General features: G+C 37.7%; 1 protein-coding gene across 1 annotated transcript in view; it reads right to left on the bottom strand.

The window, feature by feature from the left end:
* LOC136246677 (low-density lipoprotein receptor-related protein 1B-like) overlaps positions 1-20,188 on the bottom strand; it is a 169,954-nt gene that overhangs the window by 100,544 nt on the left and 49,222 nt on the right. Inside the window, exons 7-8 of the mRNA XM_066038225.1 lie at positions 13,709-13,831; positions 3,839-3,967 (exon numbers count right to left, since the gene is read on the bottom strand). Of these exons, the coding sequence (XP_065894297.1) occupies positions 3,839-3,967; positions 13,709-13,831 (252 nt within the window). The remainder of the gene's footprint in view (positions 1-3,838; positions 3,968-13,708; positions 13,832-20,188) is intronic.

The raw sequence follows: 20,188 nt of genomic DNA, 5'->3' as shown, positions 1-20,188 counted from the left end.
GTGTAATGGGCTGAAAATAGGTGAAAGTGAGGTGTAATGGCCATGTGACTTTCAAGTCAGTTTCAAGTCAGTAATTGATAGTTGGGGTTTGCGAATCATCCATATTTTTATGGTGATAGAATTGATTGCAGAGTGCTCCTTCTGCTGTTCTTTGTTCATATGTGACCATGTCAGCAAAAACTTGTCTAGTTTGCACAAGTATGCCTTTTGAGAAAAACAATTTTTTTAAATGGTGAAATTACGCATTACAAAGAAAAATGTATGCAAGTTTCAATCAAGTCATTGCTAAGGAAAACAACAAGCCTTAAATCAATTAAGCCTATACACCATTTTATTTGCCTACTAATAGAGAGTTTGAAAATCTTTGTTTTGTTTCTGTAGCCCAAAGGTTTGCATTTCACGTGCGTTTGTTTATGATACAGTAGGCATAAACAAAATTGTCATCTTTTTTCAGTAAAACCGCCTTCATACATCTCTGCACAAGTGATTGCAGGACTAAAACTATACATTGGTCAATCTCCCAATCTGTAGTGAGCATTGTAAGTCAAATTCCAACTCTGTTGGCTAATCCAAATGGAAGTTATTGTTGTGAATGTAAGTGCCTGTAGTTTATTTTTAGTATATAATCCAAACTGAAGTTATTGCTGTGAATGTAAATGCCTGTAGTTTATTTTTAGTATATATACTAAACATAAACTACAGCCACTTACATTCGCAGCAATAACTTCTGTTTGGATTAGTCTACAGAGTTAAAGAGCAAGGAAATCAATTTGTACAGTGACTAAATAATAGTTATACGGGCACAATGTGGAGTCTATGAAATTTATAAACCAGAAGTCCCAGGCTGTAGCGCATGAGCGAAGCAAGGGCGCTATTAAGGGCCTTCGGGTTTATAAATTTCATAGACTCCACATTGTGCCCGTATAACTGCTTTAGACTCTATTTCACATTACACTCAGATTGCTTACCTCATCCACGGCTGTTTCTGCTGTAGGCTCAGCAAAAGTGGCCGGTTTTCTTACGATAATACTAGCGCCATGGCAACTATACGTCCTCACGTGACAAAATAATCACGCTCGTTAAATTGCCGCACGTGAACAACGCACAACGATTGGACAAACCGGATTTTGAGCATATGTTATATTGTGCCTGAAGGCGTGGAGTATATTAGAAAACAAGGTGGAGTATATGAGATTTATTACCCACCCAAAACAGCCTAAATAGAGTGTAATTTGTACAGTGACTATAGTCACTGTACAAATTGATTTCTTTGCTCTCCATACTGTCTAGTGCTGTAATTCCAAAACTACTCACCATAATCTACTGAAACTTTGACAAACCATTCCTTGGACAATGCAGATAAAGCTAAGAAAGTAAAAAGAAATTCAGTGTTGTGCGAACTAGACGGGTTTTTGCTGAGATGGTCACACATTGTGAGTTCTTCTGAACCACTGAAAGGGTATGATTAATCCACCTTTAAATAAATTTTCAGCTCGTTCTTATAAGCAGTTTACCTAGTAGGTGTGGCAACTAAAATTTTATTAATGTGGCGCAAAAGCAACGACGCATATTCTTGACAACAATCTACTGTGTCACAACGTGGTCTCAATTTTAAGACATATTGAAACCTAGTACTTAATTTTGCATGCAAATAAACTACACATACAGGAATCTATCATTCGTAATGAGTATAAAGCGTAGAACTGCTCTCAAAGGAAAGAAATCGGTGGTACTTAGTGGACCACAGAAGACAAGTTATCTCTCAATAGCCTCAAGTTTTAGCTCCAATACTTCACATGATGAAAGCATACCATTACAAGAATCATCTTACATATCAATAAGTGGAAGCAATTTACAAGTTGAAATATATGGTGTTTACAAGCAGATGAGAGCCTTGTTCCACCATTTGCACCAAGTGAAGAAGCCATATAATGGATATCTGATATACTGATAATGTACAATTATTCAGACACTATTGGTTACCATTCCTACAAAGTTGCGTGGCTGTTCAACCCATACCTACAGAGAAAAGCCCATGTTTGTAACAGGCTGTTAGATGAGTCAAAACAAATAATAATTATTACTAGTGGCACTTGTTTTCATGTTGTCAAGGTTGCTAATTTGTTGTTAAGGCATTCCACCTGAACTGTGTAACAGCATCTCCTTGTTGTTTAGCTAACAACTCACCTGTTACTTGTGCTGCTTTTGCGCTTGGTAAGTCTATTATAGTGTAGCACATAATTAACCCCCACTTGATTTACCACAAATTGTGTAGTATGTTTGTGTTATGTCATATGTATTTGGCATGGCTTCTTGTACGTGTCATTACTTTACCGCCACCTTAACAAAATGCGATTATACTTGTGTCAATTATGCCAGCATAATAGGATGATTTCAAGATAATAATTATATGCGCAATGCATGCATCAAAAAATACAGCAAAACCGAACATACTACAGCTTATTACCATGTTTCATATCAAAATTATAATTCTTTTATTGTTTCTTGGCTGATTATTCAGATTTTGCTGAAATAAGATCAAGTTACCCCAATAGAGCAGTCACATGCTCTAATACAGCATTTAGGAAAGACTGATATACTCTAATAAAACAGCCAACTCTAGAGCATAATCTTGATTTTGAAAGCATAACGTTCAGCATATTAGGCTAACTTTTTTGAGTGTTGCTCATAACAATTTTTTTTCAAAGCATGCCAAATGCAACTGCATCATTGCTGCACCCTTACGCTTTTGCATGGTATCTTAGTCTAGATTTCTTTCCTACAACCAAAAGGCACTCCTATGATGGTTAATCTAACTATAAATCAATTTTCAACTGATCCCACAAGGTGGTTTATACTGTAGGCATTACAGAGATGTCATCTTATTTTACGTAAATAATTGGTCATAACTCCATGCATCGTGATTGGATTTCCACCAAAATTGGTACTGAGATTTACTTTCATAACCTCTTTAAATGTGCCAAACTTTTAGCTTAATCATAGTATGCATTTGTATTTTATGACATATTTTGCAAAGGGTGTGCGAAAAAAGTTGTGGTAGAAAAAACCTAGAACTTTGGCAGCTTGTATAATACTGTTTGTCATGATATATGGTAGCTGTACTGGTATAAGGTATAAACACATTGGTTATATAATAGTCATGAAAGCAACATTGTTAAATGAATACTGTATACTAAAATACTGTATAAATGATATTTGTGGTCTGGTAGTACCATAGCATAATCTGTACTTGTTCTTTGACCTTTGGCAATCTCTTCTTGCTATATACTTAGCTAAACCTACGTATGTATTTTCTTTTCTTCCAGTATTTAATGCTATTCTACTTAGAAAAATAATACAGCCTGTCACACATTTTGATACGTATATGTGACCAAGTCTGTGAAAAGCGGTCTTATAGCCTTTCCAAATTGCCAAGTTTGACTAATCATAACTCCTCATGTTTCAACCTACCACTTTCATAATTATACTAAGCCATATTACTATGTTAGGGATATAAGGGGGCTAAATGTCAAGGTGATACCACATTCACAACTCAAATTGCAGGTTGCCAAGTACATGGAATTGAAAAGGCTATAAGACCCCTTTTCGCAGACCAGGTCACGTATAGACTGATTACTGTATAACTGTATGCAACTATTGTTTTATGTACATGTATACGTAATTTTTACTGCATATATACTTTAATTTTATTCTTGTTTTACACACTACTACTGTCAGTTTTGATAAGTATGCACATACATACATGTAAAGATTAGGAGTACAAGTAATCATATGTACGTAAGGTATACATGATTTTTATTTAAGCATATTGACTTACAGCAACGATAGAAGCTGTTATTATTGTATCCACATCTACTGTAACAGTAAGCATAATAAATGTCATCACAGTAATTGTAACGTGGACACCAAACATAATAACTTGAGAGTAATCCACAATTGAGGGAAGCTAAAACAAAAAATAAATAAGTAATACAAGTGGCTATGTGCAGCTGCAGTATGCTAAAAATGCACATTATCACATTGTGTACACATGATTTGCTAAGTACAGTAATACATCCTACAAGGATTTCAAACAGACGTTCATTAAGACTGCAAGATCAATTAAACCTGTGGGCCTTGAGTAATTTTTAATGCACACTTATAAAGTTATGAAGTCATTGCTCTAAGCAAGGCTCCAAGTGAATTGAAACTTTACCAAAACAGCAGAAGATGACAAAACAGTGGGACCCACCACATACCACATACGTACCAAGTCAAGTGTTTCTCCAGGACAAGAGAAAACTAGTACCTGAGCAAATGAACTAGCACAGTGTGATACATTTGCTGGCTTGCCAAATCAAGGCTCTTATCTAAGATAAACTGGTAAGATTAATTAAAAAGTTAAATTGTTGTACTAATTTAAAGAGCACCTGCCCTGTATAGCAGTTGTATAAAGTAATGTGTCCATTGTCCAAACAATAATTTCTCCTGTCTGTGCATGAAGGAGCATATTGTACTGTTCAAATGCAACATTACCATGTAGCTTGTTTCAGGAGTGAGTTATGATCGATTAAATATATACCAGAAATTTTTTGTCGTATTATTGCTGTACAAATCAAATTATTCCTGTTCCAACTGTCTAGCACCATGACTCCAAGACTAGCTATTCATCACTAAAGGGTGAAAATTTGGCTGTCCACTCCTTTGTTACTATAGATAACAGAGAAGAAAAAAATGGAATCCAAGGAATATACTAATTAGACCAGTTTTTGCTTAACTGATCACAAAATTAGTTCCTAATTTTCCTTCTACTTGTAAGAAGTCAATGGAAATACATATATTATATGATTACGTAGTTGTAATACCATTGCACCAGGTGCAGCTCCAGTTACTTATAATATTGTAGGCACACCTTTTGTACTTCTAAGCTGTTTTTGAATGGGAATAATACATAAATTATATACAATAGCACTCAAATTTGATCTTACACTTGCACATCTGGCACTAGCAATTCGAATACTCCCACCCAACATCTGAAAATATTGCAAGTGTCCAGTGATTTATACTCTCAAGCTTCCTGGCAAATTATACTCACATTGTAATTACATACCATTTGCATGACATTCTCCACAACATAAATGTAGACTAGAGTAAGAAATACTGCAAGGGATGTGTTTGAGTGCAAGGAAATTCTAAACTAGCTATTTAGCTATAATTGAACCATGGACACTGAACTACTGTAGCTACTTTTTGCTGCTACTATGTATCAAGACACACAGTACATAGTAGTGTGGCGAATGGCCAAGAAAGTCAGCATACCACACTGTTATGCAGCCATGAAAGCTGGCATGCCATCCCATAAGTATATTGACAGGAAGAAAGAAAACAGCTTTTTCACGCATGCATAGCTTCATGGGTCCCTTCTCCAAAGCACACCATTTTTCACTATAGCTGTCCACCAAGTAGGGTAGGCCACATAGCAAATTTTACTAAATTCACAACAGCCATTTGCGAGATATGGGTGTTCAAATTGTGATTTAATTTTTTATATTTTTTGCTGGACAGGGGCTACAAAGGCTTTGATTTATTTTCATACACTTTGCAAAAATTGCTATAAAACATAAACTGCCATTCAACTTCACCCTTTTCACAATTGAAGAATGTGCAAAAGTAAATTCACATACCAAGTTTGCTGTGAATCTGATGAATATCCAAGAAATTATGGTTATTTGTGTAAGAAAAGATTAAACTTTTGTCATGGTTACATGGTAAATAAAGTATGGGAATAGCTTGAAAACTGGTATGTACATAGGCTGATCATCATAGCAGTGCCTTTTGATGGTTTGAATAGTAATAGAGTTACAGCTACAAAGTTATAAAGCAAAAATCAAACAAGTATGAAATTGCATGATCTAGATACTCTAATAGAGCAGTCACCACTTTTGATTTACAACTTTTTTCACCCAGGTGAAACAACCATTTTTTCACAGCTTGGCTGTTTTTGTGTGGATACAAACTTATGCATTTTAAAAAAATATTTGCATACAAATGAATCTTGTGTAATTATATCTAATCAAAAACAGCCAAGCTGTAAAAAAAGGTGCGGCCCCCATAAAGGCCATGGTGAAAAAAGATGTGAAATCCAAGGTGGCGGCCAAGAAATGGCTGTGATGGTAGGTTAATGGTTACATTTTAATAACAACAATTCAGGTGAATTTGGTGCCAAGACCAAGCGGCACAAAATTCACCTGAATTGCCGTTATTAAAATGTAACCATTAACCTACCATCACAGCCATTTCTTGGCCGCCACCTTGGATTTCACATCTTTTTTCACCATGGCCTTTATGGGGGCCGCACCTTTTTTTACAGGTTGGCTGTTTTTGATTAGATATCACTTCTTTTTGTATTTGTATACTGCAAAGCCGGCCTATGGCTGGCTTTGGGGCTTTTTTAACCCATGTGTTTTTTTCTTTACTACAGGAAGAAGAAAAGAACTTAAAGAAGGATTTTAGTACTTCAATTATTTTTGATTTTATTAGTAATTATACAAATTATATACATATATTTATTACATGCTCATTATTCCCCACAGGATTTTTTTTGCAGCTGATCTCTCTACTGGGTGACTTGAAATGTAGCTGAACTCTCTACATGATGGTTTCTTTGTAGCTGAACTCTCTACAAGGTGACTTTGTCCAGCTGATCTCTCTACGGGTTGATTTGTTTCTAGCTGAACTCTCTACAGGTGAATTGTTTGCAGCTAAACTCTCTACATGGTGGTTTCTTTGTAGCCGAACTCTCTACAAGGTAACTTATTCTCTACAGGGTGATTTGTTGTAGTTGAATTCTCTACAAGGTGGTTTGTATGAGGCTGAACTCTCTACATGGCGGTTTCTTTGTAGCTGAACTCTCTACAGAGTGATTTATTTGCAGCTGAACTCTCTACATGATGGTTTCTTTGTAACTGAACACTCTACAAGGTGACTTCTTCTAGCTGATCTTTCTACAGGGTGAATTGTTGTAGCTGAACTATCTACAAGGTAACTTCTTCTAGCTGATCTCTATACAGGGTGATTTGTTTGTAGTTGAATTCTGTACAGGTGGTTTCTTTGTAGCTGAACTCTGTACATGTTGGTTTCTTTGTAGCTAAACTCTTTACAAGGTGACTTCTTCTAGCTGAACTCTCTACGGGGTAATTTCTTTGTAGCTGAACTCTCTATATGATGGTTTCTTTGTAACTGAACTCTGTACATGGTAACTTCTTCTAGCTAATCTTTCTACTGGGTGATTTGTTTGCAGCTGAACTCTCTACATGGTGGTTTCTTTGTTGCTGAACTCTCTACAAGGTGAATTCTTCTACCTGATCTCTCTACAGGGTGATTTGTTTGTAACTGAACTCTGTACAAGTGCGTTTTTGTGGGTGATCTCACTGCAGGTTGATTTGTTTGTAGCTGAACTCACTAAAGGGTGATTCTGCTTGTAGCTGAACTCCTTGCATTGTATCTAGTTTCTAGCTGATCTCTCTACAGGGTGATTTGTTTGTAGCTGATCTCTCTACAAGTTGATTTGTGTGTAGCTGATCTCTCTGCAGGTTGATTAATTTGCAGCCGATCTCTCTACAAGGTAATTTATTTGTAGCTGAACTGTCTATAAAGTGATTTATTTGTAGCTGATCTCTCTGCAGGTTGATTTGTTTTAGCTGAACTCTCTACAGGGTGATTTACTTGTAGCTGAACTCCTTACACTGTGACTAGTTTCTAGCTGATCTCTCTATAGGGTGATTTGTTTGTAGCTGATCTCTCTACAAGTTGATTTGTGTGTAGCTGATCTTTCTACTGGTTGATTTGTTTGTAGCCGATCTCTCTACAGGGTAATTTTTTTGTAGCTGAACTATGTACAAGGTGAACTCACTAACGGGTGATTTGCTTGTAGCTGAACTCCTTACATTGTGTCCAGTTTCTAGCTGATCTCTCTACAGAGTGATTTGTTTGTAGCTGAACTCTCTATAAGGTGATTTATTTGTAGCTGAACTCCTTACATTGTGTGTAGTTTCTAGCTGATCTCTCTACAGGGTGATTTGTTTGTAAATGATCTCTCTACAAGTTGATTTGTGTGTAGTTGATCTCTCTGCAGGTTGATTTGTTTGTAGCCGATCTCTCTATAGGGTAATTTGTTTGTAGCTGAACTCTCTATAAGGTGATTTGTTTGTAGTTGATCTCTCTGCAGGTTGATTTGTTTTAGCTGAACTCTCTACAGGCTGATTTGTTTGTAGCCGATCTCTCTACAGGGTAATTTGTTTGTAGCTGAACTCTCTACAAGTTGATTTGTGTGTAGCTGATCTCTCTGCAGGTTGATTTGTTTGTAGCCGATCTCTCTACAGGGCAATTTGTTTGTAGCTGATCTCTCTACAGGGTGATTTTTTTTGTAGCTGACCTCTCTTCAGGGTGATTTGTTTCTAGCTGATCTCTCTACAGGGTGATTTTTTGTAGCTGACCTCTCTTCAGGGTGATTTGTTTCTAGCTGATTGCTCTACAGGTTGATTTGTTTGTAGATGAACTCTCTACAGGGTAATTTGCTTGTAGCTGAACTCCTTACTTTGTGTCTAGTTTGTAGCTGATCTCTCTACAGGGTGATTTGTTTGTAGCTGAACTCTTTACATTGTGTGTAGTTTCTAGCTGATCTCTCTACAGGGTGATTTGTTTGTAGTTGATCTCTGTAAAAGTTGATTTGTGTGTATATAGCTGATCTCTCTGCAGGTTGATTTGTTTGTAGCCGATCTCTCTACAGGTAATCTGTTTGTAGCTGAACTCTCTATAAGGTGATTTGTTTGTAGCTGATCTCTCTGCAGGTTGATTTGTTTTAGCTGAACTCTCTACAGGGTGATTGCTTGTAGCTGAACTCCTTACATTGTGTCTAGTTTCTAGCTGATGTCTCTACAGGGTGATTTTTTGTAGCTGAACACTCTTCAGGGTGATTTGTTTCTAGCTGATCTCTCTACAGGTAGATTTGTGTTGATTTGTTCATTGCTGATCGCTCTAAAGGTAATTTATTTGTTGCAGTTGAACACCCTGCAAAGTGTTTTGTTTGTAACTGATCACTCTAAAGGGTAATTTGTTTGTAGCTGAACTCTCTCCACAGTGACTTGTGTGTAGCTGAATTCTGTGTAACTGAATTCTCTAGAGAGTGACTTAATTGTAGCTGAATTCTCTACACAGTGCATGACTTGTTTATAGCTGAACTTTCTTCAGTGTGACTTGTAATGTTCTGAATCTCTATAGTGGTATATTTGCTTAACTCTCCACATGGTGACTGTCTTCTTGCTGAACTGTCTATAAGATTAACTGTTTGCAGCTGAACTCCCTACAGAATAACTTGTGATGTAATAAAATTCTATAATGGAGTAAATAAATTAGCCGAATGCTCTATTAGGGTGACTGTTCTATTAGAGTATCACGATCTCGCATTTGCTACACGGAGTTGGCTTTCGAATCATAACTCAGTGGTTTGTAATCCGATTCTACTGTACTACTGCAAGGACTTTCTATGAAGATTATTCCAGCTATACACCGATTTTGAGCTCATTGCTCTAAGCGGTTTGCCTAGTAGGCGTGAAAACTAATACTTTTTTATTCATAAAAATCGATCGCGTAATTGTGACACAGGTTGGGTTTTGTGTCATATCTCCGTGGTCTTTATCTCGATTCCTTTCAAACCACCAAAAGGCACTCCTACGATGGTTAATCCATCTACATAGTAATTTTCAACTCATTCCATGAAGCGGTTTACCCTGTAGGCGTGACAACAAATCGATCTTGTTTTAGGCGAATAATCGGTCATAACTCCTGAACCATTCATCGGATTTGTACCAAATTTGATGCTAGGATTCGCCTTTGGACTCCCTTTCTGTGTGCCAAATTTCAAGGCGATCGGAGTACGCGTTTGCTTGTTATAGCAATTTTTGCAAGTGTGCGAAAAGACGAAGAAGAAAAAAAAACGAAGAAAAAATAACGAAACTTTGGCAGCTCGTATCTCGGAAATGGCTGGAGCGATTTCCTTCAAATTTGGAATGTAGACTCCCTTGGCTGGCGGGCAACTGTGTAGTAAATTTGGTTCCAATCAGATAAGTGATCACCGAGATACAAAGGTGTGAAAATGACGTTTTCGTTCTTCCTGTCAATATACTCACGGTGTGGCGCGCCGGCTTCTTGGGCCGCACGACACACTACCGTGTGTCTTGATCTATACCAAAACAGCCAAGCTGTGAAAAAAGGTGCAGCCCCCCCAAAAAATCCATGGTGATAAAGATGTGAGATCCAAGGTAGCAGACAAGAAATGGCTGTGATGGTAATTCGATGGAAAAAAAATTGATAATGACAATTTAGGTGAATTTGTGTTGCCTGCTCTATGGTTCACTAGTATTTGGCACCAAATTCACCTGAAATGTTGTTGTTAAGATTTTTGCCATTAACCTGCCATCACAGCCATTTCTTAGCTGGATTTCACATCTTTTTTCACCATGGCTTTTTGGGAGCCACACTCATTTTTCGCAGCTTGGTTGTTTTGTGTAGATATCATTTCTTTTTGTATTTATATACTTCAAAGCCAACCTGTGGCCAGCTTTGGAGCTTCTTTTACTGTCTTTATTTCACTGTACTGCAGAAAGAAGGAAGAGATCAACATCCGAATTATTTTGTATTTTGTTACAATGATGCATAAAAACAATACTGTATTGCATGTGGCAGAAATCTCTACAAATGCAAGGTAACGAATTTGACTGGTTAATAGCCGCGGCTCACATAATAGTCACCTCTAGATAGTAGCCGCAGCACAACCTTGAATTACTGTCATAAGAGCCATCCTTGGATAAGAGCCACGGCATATATCTGAATATGCTAATACAAGTGTTGATGACACACGTTTGAAGGAGAACTAAGCAAAGAAGTTGTTTTAAGCCAGGAAACAGTGTTTCTGAGAGGAACCAAGTGGATTAACAGTATTAAAGGATGGTTACACATTGAAAATCCATATAAACACCGCAGGCTACTGCCACCATACATATTATCTATGCTGCCACACAAGCTCATAGTAGCCGCCCTCAGATAATAGCTGCCTTTGCATAGTACCCGCATCATTTTCCTTGCTGAAAGTTATAGTACCTGCGGCTATTAACCGGTAAAATACCGTAACTTGTTTGTAGCTGAACTTTCCTACAGAATGACTTCCAATGTAGCTAGACTCTTTTTAGGGTGATTTGTGACCCAGTCTGAGAAAACCGGTCTTATCGCCCATGTCAGCATATTCAATTTTTCACCCAGGACACACAGCTACATGAATAAACTATCTAATCCCACATTTAAAATCAGCTAGACTTTAGTGGTCTGGTTTTGCTGGCTGCTTTTCCCAAGCCCAGTGGCGATCCATACGTGTGGTGTGAGGCCTTACTGGAGCTCTGGTCAGCCTGGGAATGACTGTATGTGGCTGTACAGCTCTGTGGTGTTGAATAACTACCTCTGCTGTGAATTTACTTTCATTTTAGCCAGTTTTGATACCTCAGCGGCTCAAAACTTGGCCTAATTCATCCCTTGGCCTTCCTTTTCAGTTTTTGAATACCATTTTGACCGCCTTCCAGGGCCCCCGCCTCTCACCCAATTTGCAGCTCACCTGATACAGTCAACCTCGGTTTAAAAACTATCTAAAATGGCGGGAAACTTAGTTGTTGGCTACTTGCACAGTGGATGCACTGGAAGGTAAGGAATTGGTGTAAAACGTGTGAAAATTTGGTACACAAAGCTTCAACCATTGGCGAGCTACAACACACTAAATACTTAAAACCGGCATTTCTCGATACTTTTAAATAGGTGATAAGCCCGGTTTTGTCAGACTGGGTTGCATTTGTTGGAGCTGATCTCTTACAAGTGACTTGTTGGTAGTTGAACACTTTACAGAGTGGCTTGCTGTATCTGAAGGTGATTTTTTTGTAGCTGAACTTTCTACAGGTGAATTTATGTAGCTGAATTCTCTACCGAGTGATTAGGTTGTGGCTGAATCCTGGCTATCTGGTTTGTAGCTGAACTCTCTAGAAGGTGTTTTGCTTGTAGCTGAACTCTCCACAGGTTGATCTGTTTGTAATGAGGCCTCTAAATTGTGACTTTTTCATTTACACATTTTGAGCTAAACTGTCTACAGGGTGACTTATTTGTAGCTGAGCTCTCCACAGGTTAATTTGTTTGTATCTGAACTCTTTAGTTGATAACTTTGTTTGTAAATGAATGGGTAACTCATTTGTTACAGGGTGACTTGTTTGTATCTGAACTGCCTACGTGGTGACTTGCTTGTAGCTAAACCCTCTACAGGATGGCTTGTTTGTAGCTGAACTCTCAACTGGGGGACTTCACGACTTGTTTTAGCTGAACTCTTTTTTTTTCCTTTTTTTTGAACTCTCCACCTGCAGTATGATATTTGTAGTTGAACTCTATACTGGTTGCGTAGCTGAAATCTGTCTCTACATAGTGACTTGTTATATAGCTAAATGCTCTAATAGAGTAACTTACAAATGATGCTAATAGGGTGACTGTAGTACAGGTATTTGAGTTTCTTGATCATGCACTTACTACACATAGTAAGATTTTGTATTATAGCTCAGTAGATTTTATTCCAGATGCTTCTGTACTACTGCAAGGCCTTTCTATGATGATTATTCCATCTACACACTGGTTTTCAGCTCACTCTTCTCAGTGGCTTGCCTGGTAGGGGTGAAAACTAATAGTTTTTTTTAATTCATGAAACTCGTTTGCGTAATTGTGACACTGGTTGAGTTTTGTGTCATCTCTAACTCGATTCCTTTCAAACCACAAAAAGGCACTCCTTCGATGGTTACCCCTTCTACATAGCAAGTTTCAACTCATTTTTCAAGAGGTTTACCCTGTGGGTGTGACAGAAATTCAATCTATTTTAAGTGAATAATTGGTCATAACTCATAAATCTGTGATTGTTTATCAGATTACCCACAAAACTTGCTTTAATGAGCTCTTCAAGTGTGCCAACTTTTAGCCAGATTGGAGTATGCATTTGTGTTTTATGGCAGATTTTGCAAAGTGTGCGAAAAGAAGTAGAAAATGAAGGAAACAAGCAGAAGAAAACACCTCTAAAACTTTAGCCACTCATATCTCGTTAATGGCACAGGATGATTTTCTTTAAGTTTTGTAAGTAGGCTCCCCCACCTGGCAGGCACTTCCGTAAAAAAATGTTTCCAATCAGATAACAGATCACGGAGCTACATACGTGTGAAAATCACGTTTTCTTTCTACCTGTCAATATACTAACGGTGTGTTGTGCTGGCTTCTTGGACCATATGACACACTACCGTGTGTCTTGACTTGATGTAAGGAATTTAGCATTGACTTGTGGTCTCTCACAGATGACTTGTGAGTCACTGAGTGTAAGTGTAGCTCACACAAGCATAATCTGCTCACATAATAAATCATAAGTATAGCTTGACTCATTTATGTAGTCAGCTCAATTCTTGAGAAAACAATGTGAGTAGGTGCAATGTTATGTGTGAGATTTATATGAGAATTGAACCCATAAAAGTACAGTATTTACAATACCCTAAGATTACAGTAGCGTAACATTTAAGATGTTTGTGAACACCCTGAGTGCTACTACATGCACTAGATGTAAAAATTGCTATTATTTAATGACACTCACTGCAGTTATCCTCATCAGCACAGCCACGACATGTGCATCTACCATCACACACTTCATAACTTCTGATGCAGGCCCCATCAAGTGGGCAACGGTAGTCAACATCATATGGGCAGGATTGAAAACCTACATGAGTAATATCCTTTATAAATTACTGTATGTATGGTATGGTATACAGTACAAGTGTATAGATTTAATTGTATAGATACTCTTGAAAATACCATGCTTACTCAAGTTGATAGTATCTTACACACTACTAAAAATGTGACTGTCCCTACTAAAAATATGGGATATGAGCATATTAAAATTTGCCTATGCTTTTTTTTGTTTCTTAACATTTTTATGTTGGTGTGCTGAAATTTCCGTCACTTATTAAACATTTAATTGGCTTTATAATGCAAGTTGCTGAAAGCAGACTTTCTATCTCAGTACTGAGATATCATCAACTTGTTATGTGTACGCAACTGCATGGGTTGCAAAATTATGAGTGACCTACTAAGCAAAACCCAGATTTGTTCGCATTTGCATAATTCTGTTTTTGAGATACCATAATTTGCTTTATTTTCGAGCAAAATTTTATGATAAAAATTTTGTGTAAAAATATTTTCATATGATTTACATGAATACTGTTCTATTAGAGTAGTTTGATCTTACTTAAAAATTTTCACTTAAATTTTTTTCGTAAAAGTTTTGCATGTGAAAATTATTTTACAATGAAAAAAGCTATTTACGGTAAAGCTATTCTGAAACACATTAGTTAAAAGGTGTGTTTTTAATTGCTTCAGTAACAGTGAAAGAAGACACAAATTGAAATACTTAATATACGTACCAGTGGATTTGCCTCTTCATGTAAAGTAAGAATATCTTTGTTTATTTCTGTACCAATAAGGAAACATGAGTTCTGCGCATTTGAATAAATTGTAGTAAAACATAACTTCATGGTCACCATCTCTAAACTTGAACAACGACAGTATGGGTATATTTAGGCCAAAACTATACCTTGGTGAAGGCCCCAGTTCATGGTAAATAAAATGACGTAAGTCCTAACTCTGTAGTCTGTTGCATTCAACATCATGATCGTTTAAATAAGTATCTGTAATATTTCCTACATAGGCACTGTACAAATTGATTCTTTTACTTTTCTTGATACCACTATACTTAACTCTGAAAGCTCTTACCAGATAGCATAAGCAATCAATTTTTGACGCTCTTATTACCTCAGAGCTACCTTCACATTCAATCGTCCTTTGTGTATCTTTCTCAGCAGGATTATTTGACTTGACATCATCTTCAAGTACTCCAAATATCCTGTCCATCATTGCCTTCCATGAGCAGTAACAGCTGAATAGAGTCTCAGCTAAATAATCACCATGTCTCGATTAACGGAAACTCATAAGGCTTGCATGTTTCAATTACCGGAACCTGGTATTGCAATGGATGTTATGCTTTATCCGAACCCACAAAAATGAGCTAAAAGTCCAACATAAATTTATAAAGGTACAACCAACATTCTAACAAAATTTGAGCCTGGGCAGTATGTAACACACGAGTTATGATTTTTTTTTTGAAATGCACACTAAAAATGATTATTAAATTACTTAGTAAATCAATATAATCTGTATTAAATAAGTCAGTTAGCTGATCTACAGTGAGCAATGTGGACAGAAGAGCTCTCTGCCATATTTATCATATACAATAAACTTCATGTAGCCACCTGTTGCTAACACATCGCAGTCAATCTTCCTCTTCATCGTCACCTTGAAATGGTGCAAAACATACACAGCATCTGTTATGACTTTCATTTGTCATAACATCAGAGGAGCTCTCAGACACTGAAAGGGCAGAGGAGGTTGCTGTATCATCAGCACTGACTCTTGGAAACTTTGCTGCAAGTGGAGGTGGTGGGTAGTGCTAAAAGCCGGAGCGGAATGGAACGGAACGGGGCGCACGCCAAGTTAATAAATGGTTTTTGCAGATTATACACTGTTTTTTACCATTACATAGTGACCATAATTGTGCTGAAATTAGTTTTCTTCTACTTGTAAGCATGCTAGAAATCGCTCGCTTGAGGTTTCTATTTAATGCCCACTGCATGAATGCATTTTGCAATCACCTACGCTGAAATACTATCATTTAACCTGCTAAACTATTATTTTGTAAGCACTGCAAGTATATGATTCACAGCTACTAACATACACTGTGGTTAACTCTCAAATTATTGCCCATGCTGGCAGACTTCAGAAAACCATCCTCGCTGTCACTAAAGACTTGGACACGACTACAACATGAAAATACTACAGTAGTTTACCTTTTAGAATGATAAGGAAGCAATTCTACATCAGGATTAAACAGAATTTGATGGATTGGTAAAAGCAACATGCCACGTGGCAGGCATTAAATAGAAACACCGAGAGCGCGATTTCTGGCATGCATATAAGTAGAAGGAAATGAACTCTAGCACAATTCTAATCACTGTGTGGCAGTTGAAAACGATGCAAAATCCGTCTCAAACAATTTTTCTACTTGGCGCGCCCCAATTGGTTCCGTTCCATTCCGTTCCATTCCGGCTTTTAGCACTACCCGGAGGTGGTTTGTTCTCACTGTTCCTATTTTACTGATTCATCCCATCTGCTTTCTTAGTAGCTGATAGGGCCTTCTTTTCTGTAGCCAGATTTTTTTACTCTGCTAATCTTCTTTAGCCTTTTTTCTTTGTTCTCTTTCTATTTTCTTCCTTTCTTTTCCTCCTCTTGCTGCTTTCGTTGCTCTTCACGTCTTTTAGGATAGAAACACACTTTTCACTTGTCAAGTCCCTAGCTCCTGAAATTCATACAGTAGTTTCTGTTTTCTGCTGCTTAGTATCTGGAACAAACTACACTAAATACTTTGATATAATATTATGCATCTGAGATCAGTCTCAAGTGAGATTATTGTCATCTCTCTCTACTACAGTGTTCTCTGTTCTGTCTGCTGTTAACATAGCTCTTAGTTCACCTTCTCCTCCATTGTTCTCTGTTTCATCTGCTGATAATGTGGCTTTTGTTTCACCTTCTCCTTCATTGTTCTCTGTTTCACTTGCTGATAACATCTGTTTCATCTGCTGGTAACTCAGGGTTGCCTAATGAAGCTACAAGGATATCACAAAAGGCATCTGCTGAATTCACGGCATCTGTCTTGTATAGGTCAGCAAATGTCTCTGGGTGGTTTACTTTCAGCAATTCCATGTACTTTTCATCACATAAATCATACCCTCCTTCAAGCCTTCACTGGTAATGTGCCAGTGTTTCTGGCGATATGTTGGATAAGGTACTAATGTGTTGCTGAATTTCTCCATTGCTAGTATGATCACTTGTTACTACAGTATTCACCTGTTGCAGGCTAGCCGCAGGGTTAACAACATTGACACTACAATCAATGGCATTCAGGTTAAACAGGTACACACCACATCTTCAAAACCCAGAGCATAATATATCATGGCTGGATTTTTGTGCTACCCCAAGCTTTTTTGAGCAATCTCGAAAGTTGGTATTTTGTTATAGCCAGACTAGGATTTAACTGAGTAAATTGATGGCATATCTGCTGCCAATTCTGCTTGAGTGATTGGAAAACACTCGCATTTAGAGGCTAACTCTCATGTGTGGTGTGTGGTGGCAAGCAGTTAGCATATTCTATTAGCTAGTGGGAACTATACCCATCCAGAAGCAAGAGAATGGGTCGAGCACCAATAGCATGAATAAGGAAATTCTCAACAAGCCAGCCTCTGAAAAGTTCTGAATCCACCCAACCTTTAGTGCTTAATCCATATACAGTCCCAACCACTTCATCTTTCCTCCATTCCATGTTTAGCCACTTTGCATCAAATATCACGAAAGGTGGAATGCATTGGCCACTAGCACTGACACAAACAACCACGATGATTTGACTGGTTCTGTATCTCACCTTTTTTGTCCTCATTTGGCAACTACTTTAGGAGCAGGAGCATGGCCATCTAAGGCTATGCCTGTTTCATCCACATTGTAAATTCTTCCTGGTGAATTGAGCAGTCCATTTTCTGTGAGCACATCTTTCAACAAGGCAAAATAGTCAGCTATAATTTCTTGGTTCAAGCAGTTCATTCTTACATTTGCTGTGGGATCGCCCCTACAGTATGATAGTTGTGGCTTCCATTGCAAAAAGCTTTGAAACCATCCATGTGATACTTCCGGTGTATCAAGACACATGGTAGTGTGTCGTGCGGCCCAAGAAGCCGGTGCGCCACACTGTCAGTATAATTACAGGAAGAAAGAAAATGCAATTTTCACACCTTTGTAGCTCCATGATCCTTTATCCGATCGGAACTAGTTTCACTATAGAGGTGTTCACCAGGTAGGCCACGCCACATACCAAATTTGAAGGAAATCTCCCTAGCCGTTTCTGAGATATGCGTAGCCAATGTTTCGTTTTAATTTCTTTGCTTTTTTTTCTTCACCGTAGGAAGGCTACGAGGGCTTTGATTTCTTTTCACACACTTTGCAAAAATTGCTATAAAACGCAAACTTGTAACTCCATTGTATCGATATTTGGCAAAAGTAAAGAGTGTATAAAGGCACACTTGCATACCAAGATTGCTATGAATCTGATACATATCCAAGGAGTTATGAGCGTTTATTCATGTAAAAAAATATGAAACTTTTGTCACGGTACAGGGTAAACCGAGTAGAGGAATAACTTGAAAATTCGTGTGTACATAGGCTGATCATCGTAGGAGTGCCTTGTGGTGGTTAGAACAGCAACAGACTTACAGCTACAAAGTTATAAAGCAAAAACCGAGCAAGTGTAAAATCGCGGGATCGAGATACTCTATAGAGCAGTCACTGGGGGGGGGGGGGGGGAAGGTGCATAAAAATGTCGAAAAAAATGAACTCATCAGGACCAGAGTTCAAACCAAGGACCTCCAGAGATACCTAATGCCTGCATCCTTAAACACTGAACCACTGCTATCTCGGCTGATCACTTCACTTAATTTCTACCTTATAAATGAAAATTCTAGTTTAAGAAGTAAAACCAATCTACCAATAGAAAATCTAGATTGTTCTAGAATATTCTATGTGCTGTTCTATTAGATGATTTCAGCCAAAGCAAAAACGTGCACTCTATTAGAGCATTAGCACCATACTATTGTTACAACACTTTGAGGTTCAATCTAGTACTGTAGCTATTTCATCAAATCAGAGCCATTTTTGTGTCAATCAGTGGTATATTTGTAGTATTCGCTTAGTTTCGCCCCCCAGGCAGTCTGCGAGCAGATTAATATAACCGACTCACACCAATCATAATCATAATAATCATCATAATCATCATAATAAGTGCTATATGCTAGCAAAACTTGTGATACAACAGCCTGGAAATCATATCCCAGTAAAAAGGTGCAGGATTTGGTTTTTGAAAATACAAAAAGAAGTGAAATCCACTCAAAAACAGCCAAGCCATAAAAAAAGAGTGCAGCCCTCAAACGCCTGGGTGAAAAAAGTTGTGAAATCAAAGGTGGCAGCCAAGAAATGGCTGCAATGATGTTAATGCTAAAAATTTTAATAATGGCTGTGTGCATTGTTAAAATTTATTAGCATTAACATCGTTGCAGCCATTTCTTGGCTGCCACTTTTGATTTCACAACTTTTTTCACCCAGGTTTTTGAGGGCCGCACTCTTTTTTTACAGCTTGGCTGTTTTTGAGTGGATTGTTTTTCCCTTTGCAAACTCGCCATCTTCAACTGCTGACAGCAACGGCTTGGGCCCTGGTTTGTCACCATGGCTTATTTTCCCTGAAATTCTGTCATGCAAAGTGGATTTTGGGATACCATGTTTCTTAGCAACTTGTAAAGTAGGGCTGTTCTCATCAGTCACTGCCTTCATTGCAGTCTCCATATCCTTGTCTGTCCATTGTTTATTCTTTTTACCACAAATGTCAGTGTTGACAGCTGGAGGTGCTGGTTTTGTTTGCAGTCTATGTTGTCTTCTCTAAATATTCTTTGGCAGCAAAGGTTGGAGCAGTGTTCAAAATCTAAATGCTACTGTTTCTGGTGATGCTCTAACAACCATTGCCATAGACTGACGACAGCCTTCAAAACACTATGATAAAGCAGTTACACTTACTGACTAGTCATAGTTTTATTAACCAACCTTATCACAATTATCAGATGTAATTAAAACAAACCAATTCTGACGTCAATGTCAGTCATGTGTTTGCCAGTTAATAAAACACAGAATGATGTTAGTTTCTTTAGTATAACACTCATACGTATTTGAAATACCCATTTCCATTACTTTATTGAGTCAATCTGATAATCGATTGCTTAAGCTAATGTTGAAACTTTAACAGCTCATTGGTTTTATCCTCTAGACAACAAAAAGTCTGTATGAATTTCACAGGGCTTTGGTTAACTAGCTGATTTACAAGCCAAAGCTTTGATGCTACAAGAATCATGGTCTTGAGATAAATATTAGTTTT

This window comes from Dysidea avara, chromosome 2 (genome assembly GCF_963678975.1).
Source record: "Dysidea avara chromosome 2, odDysAvar1.4, whole genome shotgun sequence".
In the NCBI taxonomy this organism is placed as follows: Eukaryota; Metazoa; Porifera; class Demospongiae; order Dictyoceratida; family Dysideidae; genus Dysidea; species Dysidea avara.
Note: the sequence above shows the minus strand (reverse complement) of the source record. Positions and strands in the feature narration are given on the sequence as shown.